This window comes from Alosa alosa, chromosome 13, assembly GCF_017589495.1.
Source record: "Alosa alosa isolate M-15738 ecotype Scorff River chromosome 13, AALO_Geno_1.1, whole genome shotgun sequence".
Classification (NCBI taxonomy): Eukaryota; Metazoa; Chordata; class Actinopteri; order Clupeiformes; family Clupeidae; genus Alosa; species Alosa alosa.
This window is the reverse complement of record NC_063201.1, coordinates 9,158,357-9,168,539: the sequence shown is the minus strand read 5'-3', so window position 1 is coordinate 9,168,539 and position 10,183 is coordinate 9,158,357. Positions and strand designations below refer to the sequence as shown.

At 41.5% G+C, this 10,183-nt stretch overlaps 2 protein-coding genes and 2 non-coding genes across 4 annotated transcripts; 3 read left to right on the top strand and 1 right to left on the bottom strand.

The window, feature by feature from the left end:
• Positions 1 to 5: 5 nt before the first annotated feature.
• pycr3 (pyrroline-5-carboxylate reductase 3) lies at positions 6 to 1,092 on the top strand. The gene has a single exon (XM_048261211.1). It carries the CDS (start codon positions 170 to 172, stop codon positions 989 to 991), a length of 822 nt encoding a protein of 273 aa, XP_048117168.1. The 5' UTR covers positions 6 to 169; the 3' UTR covers positions 992 to 1,092.
• A 2,735-nt stretch (positions 1,093 to 3,827) lies between these two features.
• Positions 3,828 to 3,899, top strand: trnaa-ugc. Its single transcript has one exon. It is a non-coding gene; the product is annotated as a tRNA-Ala (tRNA).
• A 421-nt stretch (positions 3,900 to 4,320) lies between these two features.
• On the top strand, positions 4,321 to 4,392 carry trnaa-ugc. Its single transcript has one exon. It is a non-coding gene; the product is annotated as a tRNA-Ala (tRNA).
• Positions 4,393 to 6,953: 2,561 nt separating this feature from the next.
• LOC125306078 (transmembrane protein 158) lies at positions 6,954 to 8,670 on the bottom strand. Its single transcript, XM_048261230.1, has one exon. It carries the CDS (start codon positions 8,367 to 8,369, stop codon positions 7,671 to 7,673), a length of 699 nt encoding a protein of 232 aa, XP_048117187.1. The 5' UTR covers positions 8,370 to 8,670; the 3' UTR covers positions 6,954 to 7,670.
• Positions 8,671 to 10,183: the final 1,513 nt, after the last annotated feature.

The window sequence follows — 10,183 nt, the reverse complement described above, 5'->3', positions numbered from 1 at the left end:
TACTTCTTTTAACATTGTCGCATAGTCAACGTTGCAGTAGGAGTGAGTGCAATGACCACATGTCCAAAGAAAGATCGAAAGGAATGTCCAGTAGCCCGTGTATTTTTGGTCTAGCTCTCCAGCAGGAGAAAAACAGTTTCTGATTCAAGACACGTGCAAAACAGGTAGGATGGCGTCAGACTTTTCTCAGCTCAAAGTTGGTTTCATTGGTGCAGGGAACATGGCCTATGGCATAGTTAAGGGAATCCTCAAATCAGGTTACATCATCCCTGCAAATGTTACAGTGAGTGCGCCGTCAGCCAACAACTTCGCTAGATTCCAGAAGATGGGTGTGCATCTTGTGCACTCAAATGTGGACACCGTGTCTGGGACACAGTTGGTCTTTCTAGCAGTGAAGCCCCATCTCATCCGTACAGTTGTCACTGAAGTCTTACCCCATTTAACAGAGCGACACACCATCGTTTCAGTTGCTGCTGGTGTCACACTGGAGACGCTAGAGCAACTCTTGCCGGCTGAAGTCGGAACTGTGCGCCTGATGCCGAACCTACCCTGCGTGCTCCAGGAGGGGGCGCTGCTGTTCGCCAGGGGATCGACCGCCACACCGGAGACGGGCACCCTGCTGAAGTGCTTGCTCTCTGCCTGTGGGGCCGTGGAGGAGGGACCAGAGAGCTGGATCGACATTCACACGGGTCTAAGTGGCAGCGGGGTGGCATTTGTGTACCTGTTCGCTGAGGCGATGGCCGAGGGGGCTGTGAAGATGGGCATGCCCAGTGTGCTCGCCCAACGCATCGCTGCACAGACCATCCTGGGCGCAGGGCATATGCTGAGGGATTCTGGGAAGCCAGCGGCAGTGTTGCGGGGAGATGTGTGCACACCAGGTGGCACCACTATCTATGGCCTCCACGCCCTGGAGAAGGGGGGCGTGAGATCAGCTGCTATGTCCGCTGTGGAAGCCGCCACTGAGAGGGCACGAGAACTTGGGCAAAAATAATTAATATCACATGTTCTCAGTACTGAATATCACACATACATATCCTGCAGGATTAATTATTGCACATAGGTGTGCCATTCTCAATAAATGAATGTTTACAACTTTTGGCACTGTTGTTGCCTGTACACTTGAACTGTATGCCATTCTTCCAATTAAGTAAAAAAAAAAATCATTATGCATGGCCACACATGAGTCATGATCATATTTACTTCAAAGTATGGCTAAAGCCTTACTTCAAAGTAACATGAGATAAGTAGAATAGAATCATAGTACACCCTCATAGTACCCCCCCCCCCCGCCTGGCTGGTCACAAATACATCAAAAACTATTTTGTTACAAACTACAAATACTGGAACAAAATAAAATACAAAATGCTGATGTGAAAAATGTATTTATGTAATGTATGAACAAGTAATACAAAAATACCCACACAATAATCGTGGTAGACCAACTTTTAAAAGAAACTACAAGGCAAATTATTGAAAATGTATCCCCAAGAGACAAGAAAAACTATTTTTTGATTGGCTGGCAGTAGCCTATTAATTCTGTACAGTGGCGCTCCTATGAAGTAGATCTAGTAAAAACAAATGTAATCACCATCCCATATCAATGTAAACGATGATTGAACTGACAACAACCAGGCTACGCAACAGTGGAAAGGGATACAATGAAATGAAAGTAGTACAACAAATTTCACAGGTCAGCCGCTTTTTAAACTGAACTGCATTTCCCTTTTTGTGCTATTAATGCATGCCTGTTGTCTACATACATGACTGGCAATTTGGGGACAAACAAAATAACATCCTGTAAGTTGACCCGATATACGGCATTAAATAACTTGGTGGAGAAAACTCCACTCTGTTTTGCATCAGGGAGGCCTTTGCCTCCATCTCCTCCATTATTTCCGTGTATCAGGACACCTCGGCTGATACTATACCTATAGATCCTCATGTCAAATCCTTTAAGTGGTTTTAATACTGTCCTGCAGTAAGAATGAATATTAGCTATTAGGCTCAAGATCATGGGGTCCATATCCTAATGTTCTCCCTCAGTATCGTATCAGTATCGTTTTCAAATGTTAGTCTTGTAGCACTTGACACACCTGACAATTGAAGCTCCTGAAGTTAGTTACTTTTTAAATGTTTTCAAATTTTATGTTCTAAGGGGATGATAAAACAGAAAAGACAGATCGAATGCTTTTAAGTTGTCTACATGGTGACAAGATTGACACAAACAAAAAAACAAAAAATTACACCCCATGTTGTCCTTGCTAAAGGGTGCTAAAGTTGACAATTTTGCTCCCTCAATTGACTTTTCTTTTCATTTTTTCCAACTTCAGACATGTCCAGAGGGGATTGTATAAGAGAAAAGTTGGATCTAACACTTTCAATATAAGGCTGCATGCAACATGGTAAAAAAACAGCATACAACAATGAAATCAAACCTGTTTGAAAATAAGGAAATACTGCATGTTAGGAGGGTGAGAAGACTTATGTATGTCAACTAGGGCTTTGATTAATGAGAATTAAATTATGAAGTCATAATCAATTATGACTTCCAACAGTAATGAAAAAAAACTAATATAATATAACAATTATTTCGATGCATTCTGTTGTACAACAATGCTATCATTTTGTATTGAGTTATTAATACAGTATGCCACTTTGCTTCACAGTGGTAGTACATTTTACAGATACTTTTTATTCAATCCCCAGCATCTCAATTGGCCACCCTTTAAGTCCAACCGGGAATTCACACATTCCAGTTATTGTGGCAGTAGATTTCAAGCCTGTGAAGAACACATTCCCAGAAAATGCCGTTGCAATGAAGTAATATAGAAAAATGTTATGTTAGGAATGTCAGGATGAGGACTTTATCCCATTCTGAGTGCTTTGCATGTCTGAGGCCCCGGGTTCAATCCTTTGGTGTCTCCATTGACGCTTCAAGATCAGCCGGGAAATGACTGCTTACACCTCATAAGGACCTAGTAGCGCCCCATTTAGACCTGTTTTAACATATCATGTAAGTGACCCAATCACTCCCTCAATGCGCATTACCTCACTGCTCACTGCTCAGACCTCATTTTGAGGCTCTCTGGCACGGCCACATGTGACCACATTCTTATTTTGCATGACAATGCTATGAATACAGCTTTGCAGGAACTCTTATAATCGCCGTCAGTTCATCCAAAATGTTTAACCCCATACCAAACATTAACATTAACCCCATACCAAATGTCAAGATAAAATATACAGTCATGTTTATTTTTTAACAACAAAGCACAACAATTTTCAGTGTTAAATAGGTTATTAATCACGTCTGAGACACCTTGAGTAGCTTAGGCAACAAGGCTATATGTCACATGTACGTAGGGAGTTAATGACCCAAACGCAAATACTCTTCAATGGTATGGAAATGTAGGTTACATAGGCCTACCGTCTTCTTTTTTAAGATGTGGAATGTGACTTCCACACCCTAGAACTCACCCAGACCGCATGTTAATACCACCAGGTCTAAACAGGGAGAGTATGTGGAAGTGGAATTCAAACATCTGAACATGGTAGAGCTCATGCTTTGCATGTACAGTACGAGGCCTGAGTTCATGACCATTACAGTTTTACTACTGTATGCTTTTGAGAGCACCTAACAGGCATGCAATGTACCTTTAAATGTTCAAAACAGTTTTACAAGCAGTAGTCTCAACATATTGCCCTGGAACAGCATAAAAGGATATTCTCTATCAATCTAAAGAAGCATGTCACTTAACAACTCAGTGGTTAACTAATCTGGACATTTGAAACAATATAGTTTGGGCATCCGTCTGATGTATTGAGTGGGGGATGTAGCTCAGTGGTAGAGCGCATGCTTTGCATGTATGAGGCCCCGGGTTCAATCCCCGGCATCTCCAGTGGTCACTCTTTATGACCAGTGTCAGTGGAATGGCTGATGACATCTTAGGATGGAATGCCGAGTAAATGGGGATTTTGTCCTTGACTTTATCTTTGTATGCCAACATACAGTGTGCCAGACACAATACTACATAGCAAGATTGGCAAAAAAAGAAAAAGAAAAAAGAAATCTGTTTGCATACAACCGTGCCAACAGCAAATTAATCCTGCCAGAAACGTGCACAATAGGAGGTTGTGTGAAGAAACATATGTATGTGTACTCACAGTTCCTCTGTGTATATGTAATTATTTTAGGAACCCTGTAGCTTAAGTCTGACAAGTTTTCAATTTAAGTTTCACTCGTATTTTGGCCATGTATCCTTTTTGAGTCCTCTTAGCAGACTAGACTAGAAGGCTGTTGGTCCCTGTAAATATCTCATCGGGGATGTAGCTCAGTGGTAGAGCGCATGCTTTGCATGTATGAGGCCCCGGGTTCAATCCCCGGCATCTCCATTGGTCACTCTTTATGACCAGTGGAATGGCCACAGGCAGGACTGTCTCAAAGGCTCAGATCAGATCATGGGCCTAATTCAATGCAACACAAATGAAGTAAGGTGTTTGCTTGATAACCCCAGTGAAATGCACTTGAAGGCTGTTGGTGATGTTTTTTGCCCACAAAGGTTGATTTGTTAGTGGTTTTGTTTTTGATGGTAAATAGGCTTTGTCGTTGATTGGCTGCTGTGTGCCAATCCCCTATATACAGTATATGATTCAGATTAATCCTTATCTTATTCTTTGGTGTTTTTCATTTCTCACAAACAGGGTTCAGCTAGTCAAAGTAAATGTGACACACTCTCCTCTCCAAATACAACCAATGTTGGAGTACCCCAGGGCTATATTAGCTCCCCTGTGTTGTTCACTTTATATACTGTACATCCAACTGCACCACTAGTTTTCCAAACCAGTTTCTGTTAAAATATTCACATGACTCCACTGTATTGACCCTGTCTACCAAATGTGATGACTCTCCACTGTACCAGGGCAACGTGGATTGGTTAGAAGTTGAGGGGTGTGATAAAACGCTCTCATTATTGTGAAGACAGAGGAAATCATCTTTGGAAAACCCCCGAATTGTCAGCTGCCCCCAGTGAAGATTCACAATTCAGTAATCAGTCAAGTCCCAGCCTATAAATATCTGGGTGTCATGATAGATGAAAATCTCTCATGGACCTCTATAGAATTTATTTGCAAAAAAATCAACAGCATGTTTACTTTCCCTGTAGATTGAGATCCTTTGGCGCTAGTAGCCAAATAATTTCTTTGTTTTTCACATAAGTAATTCAGAGTATCATGCTCTATTGTAGCACTGACTTGGCTGAGTAGCCTATCAGTTAAAAATAAAACAAAGCTATTTGATCAAATTAAAATTTGTTCAAAGATTATAGGACGACCTGTAGCAAACTCCTTTGAGGAAGCTCACAATAATAGTATGCTCAGACTGGCCAGGAACATTTCAAATGACTCCTCACATGTTTTGCACAGAGAATATCAGCTTCTGCCTTTAAAAAGAGTTCTTTCAATCGCTCTTAAAAACTCTTTCATACATCAATTTATCCTATTGTTAAACCAACTACATTAAATCCAGTGCAATATTTATTCAGGGTTGCAAGTCTAATAAAGTTGTATTGTATCGTATCGTATAGCACCAGGAATTTAATATCTATTCTGTGTATATTTGAAATAAGTGTATTTGTGAAATATACTGCTCAAAAAAATTAAGGGAACACTTACAGTTTTCCGAAAATTATTGTTAAAACATTTTTTGAAACCTTCCACCCTTTTCTCCATTCTCAAACTACATTCACAGAATGTCTGACAGTTGTTTCAAAATAAAACACTCGCCTCAAAAGTTTTACTTTTACTTTTCAGAGCCAAACAGTGTCGGAGTACCGATCCAGTGGATGATTGAAGTGTTCCCTTCATTTTTTTGAGCAGTATATTTCTGCTCCTGCACAGTCAATGTGTTTGGGGCTCAATTGATTATAACCCTATCTGTGGCTACTGCCAATACCAGAGGTTCAATACAGTGCAACCGGAAAGTTTTCAGACCCTTTCAAGTTTGTTATTTTTCAGACTGATCTTAAAATGGATTCAATTCATTTTTTTCTCATCAATCTACACACAATACTCCAACACTCTACAAAAAAACAGGTGTTTGAAGTGTTTAGTGAATTTATAAAAAATAAAAGACTGAAATATTCCATTTACATAAGTATTCAGACCCTTTGTTATGACGCTTCCATTGAGCTCTGGTGCATCCTACTTCTATCAATGGTCCTTGAGATGCTTCTACAACTTGATTAGAGTCCACCTGTGCCTAAATGAATTCACTGGACATTATTAGGAGAGGCACACATGTCTTTATATAAGGTCTCACAGTTGATGGTGTATGTCAGAGTGAAAACCAAGCCACAAGGGTTGAGAGAATCATCCGTAGACCTGCGAGACAGCAGGGTTGTGTGAAAACAGATCTGGGGAAGGATACAAGAACATTTCTGCAGCATTGAAAGCGCCCAAAAGCACTGTAAAAAGCGCCCAAAAGCACCCTAGCATGGACAGAGATGTGTTACCGCAACCAGTCCAGAAGCCGGAAATAACCAAACAGTGCAGTTTTCTTCCTATTAGACATTATCTGTTTCTAAACACAGTACTGCATTTTGTTTGGCCGTTGGCAGCCATTTTGTTGAGTGAGCTATACGTTAAACTTTAGAAAATGTGAGCAAATAATGCCAAATATATACCACATTTCTAACTAGCTTAAGCAGTTTTTGAGATACAGAAACATGTAAATTGCAGCACCCCCTATGGATGAAAATTCATTCAAAAAAAAAAAGAAATTTCATTTAAAAAAATGAAATGCGTCCAGAGGTCTTCATTGTGATCATGTCAAAGTTTGTGACCAAGTTTCATGTGCCCCAGTTTTTTTTAAGTTGGAGACGTATGTTGGGTCAAATATTGATACTAGATAGACTGTTTTTTCAGCTGATTGACTGAGAGGACAACTGTAAACATCAAAGCTGTATATTCCATTTCTTTATTATACAGACCAGACAACGTTGCACCCTCCAATGCCAGCCAAAATCCTAAACAATTAATTTTTCAAGTCCCTGTTGCTGGCACAGTATATTGTAGGCATAACATTTATTTTCATTTCAAGATGAAAAGCCTACAAGGACAGGTTAACTTGGTAGCCTATCCCATATAGTAAAATCTCAATTTTTTTAATTTGACCAGTTGAAATGGTGAAAAACACCAAGGTCAATGTTCAATCCTATATTTATGGCTATCTTTAATATAAAATACTTAGGTGTCATTATCTATGAACATGAAGGAATAAAAAATATTTTAGCCATAAGAATCCACATGCAGAGCATCTTAAATTATCTGGGACAAAAAAGCCTATACATTGTATTTAAATACTAGAAGTGAAGCAAAGATTCTACAAAGATATAAAAACGATACAAACATAGTGACACCCGAATATCACAGATATTCTAAGAAATATAGATTTATAAAATAAATCCCATTCAAAATAGATCATAACAGGCTATAGGCTATGTCTACAAATGGAACTGCAAACAGCAACAAAGTAACAAATTTTACTGACTTGGAAACACAGCATACAGCACTTTTTGACCAAAAGTATAACGCATGGTTGTAAACTACCACAGGATTAAAGGATATTTTCCGACGATGTCCTGGCCAGACAGTAGGCTACCTATTCCTCCTTTCTATCTTGAGCGCCTCTGTTCCATTCCGTTGGGTAGAAATCCTGCAATAATAGGCACTGGCCATATGAGGGCAGCAACGCTCCACACTATAATAACTAATGTCATGAAGCAGGCAACGAGAGTAGACTCGATGGGTTTGCGGTTTAACCTCCAACTCTTGTCCCCCTTCAGTTCATCGAGTCCGAAGTCTATACAGCAGAAGTTGATGGGGTCTCCCGTCTGCTGCCCTCTCAAGTTTCCCTGCCCAAACCTCCTATATCTCGCCATGCCACATCCAACACACAGTCTGAATTCCTGCTGTCCTCCGGTAACTCCAAGGTGTTCGATAACAACAGGTGAAATGGCGCGGTTGAAAGCGGCAGAGAAAAAAGCCCTGCCGTGGTTGTTGGTGGTGTAAATGAGCACATCACACTGGAACCCAAAGTTGCTACCCCACCGCGCCACGAGTGAGGTGGGGAAAAGCCTCTGCACGCTGACGTTACACTGAGGCAGCGGCTGAGGCGAAGTCTCCGAGGAGGCTTCGGTCTCTTCCACCGATCTTTTGGCGTAGTGCACGTCCACCTCCAAGTTCGCCAAAAATCTGTTCGTGGAGTTGATTGGAGGGAGCAGAAGGTCTTCGTCACTCAACCCGTTGGAAAACTGGAGAAGTACGGCGACACCGCTCAGAACCAGCAGAACAGTCAGGGAGTTGTTTAGCATGGCACAGGGTGCGACTCCCCTCGCATGGTGCGCCGTGGGGAAAAAGCAACTGATGAGTTGAAGTGACAGTCGGCGATGGGGAATGAGTGGCCAAGCGCGTGAAATAGGACGTTCATTCAGAGAATCCGAGCTATTCCTGTTTTTAGAGTTCTGGTGTACCTACTGGCCGCTTAAAACGGGAACGTCAGCTGTCCGCAAAACACCGACGCCCCTTCCCTCTTTTTCTCGACTGAACAAATGGCTTCCTGCCAGGCGGCGGTTGGTTACTTTGGAATGAGTGGCGATGTCGCGCGCAGCAGATTGCTTGCGCTCGCCTACTCAGGTGGGTGAGAGCTAGTGTCACGCCTATAGTGTAGCCTAGCCTCTGTTAAAATAAATATAGCTTCTGTTATTAAGACTGAAAATGTGATTGACAACTGTTGTCAACTAAAAAGTGATTATCAACAATAGGCCTACCAAGTTGTTCAAAACGTTCGCAATCAGTCTACAGTAGTTCAACACAAAGAGTAGGGTAGCCTCAATGATTACAGGCACATTTTCCTTGCATTGATTGAAGTTAGGTAGCCTAAGATCCAGTCGACCTTTGTTTGTCATACACTATCAGTGAAGAAGTGTAAACAACAAGAAATGCTTATTTTTAGACCATTATCTATGTTGTATCATGATATAAACATGATTGGTCATGTAGGTAGGCCTAAGTCCCAAAAATGTCAACTCAGAAGCTAGCCTGGGTGACTCCAGATGAACCTGTTAGCAAATTTGAATGTGCTCTGCCAGGTCCATCTGGAAAGGAGCCCATTGACACATGTTTCTGAATTTACTGTTTCCACAGATGTAACCAGAAGTGAAATTAAACTTAAATTTGCACATTGAAGTCTTACCAAAATTCCGATTTAAATGCAGTTGTTTACTCAATCCCCAAACCACCCCAAAAAAAAAAAAACCATGTTCCTGGATTTTTGGTGAATCAATCGGAAACTGACGTCCAAACCAACCTGCTGAGCAAATTCAAATCTGAAGCAGGTTCGTCTGGGGTCCCCCAGGTTAGGAGCTGGGCCCCACACTTTAACAGAGCCAAAACATACAGGTGAGCCAAATCGAGACAATTGTCCGTAGCCCTGAGACAGGGTTGTGTGAAGACACAGATCAGGGCAAGGATACAAAAAAAATTCTGCAGCATTGAAAGTGCCCAAAAGCACGGTAGCCTCCATTATTCTCAACTGGAAAAGTTTGGAACAACTAGCAGTCTTTCTAGATCTGGCCGCTCAGCCAAACTGAGTAATCAGGGACAAAGGGCTTTGGTCAGACAGGTAGCAAGGACCCAATGGTCACTATGAATGAGATTCAGAGTTCCTTTGAGAAGATGAGAGAAGCATATGGACAAACATCAGTGCAGCTTAGTGCCTGGTTTGTTCCACACACAGTGTTGGGAATTGTGGCCAAATAGTTCAGTTTTGTTTCATCTGACTAGATGATTTTACTTGTCATGGTCTGAGAGTCGTTCAGGTGCTTTTTGGCAAAGTCCTGGCAAAAAATGGCTTCCATCTGGCTATTCTACCATAAAGGCCTAATTGGTGGAGTGATGCACTGATGTTTGTCCTTCTTACGCTTCTCTCATCCTCTCAAAGGAACTCTGGATCTCATTCATAGTGACCACTGGGTCCTTGGTTACCTGTCTGACCAAGGCCCTTCATTCCGGATTACTCAGTTTGGCTGAGCGGCCAGATCTAGGAAGACTGTTAGTTGTTCCAAACGTTTACATTTGAGAATGATTGAGGCTACCATGCTTTTGGGGCGCTTTCAATGCTGCAGAA

Coding starts and splice junctions, on each gene's coding strand:
- LOC125306078 (XM_048261230.1), bottom strand. CDS start 8,369: ATGCTAAACAACTCCCTGACTGTTCTGCTGGTTCTGAGCGGTGTCGCC.
- pycr3 (XM_048261211.1), top strand. CDS start 170: ATGGCGTCAGACTTTTCTCAGCTCAAAGTTGGTTTCATTGGTGCAGGG.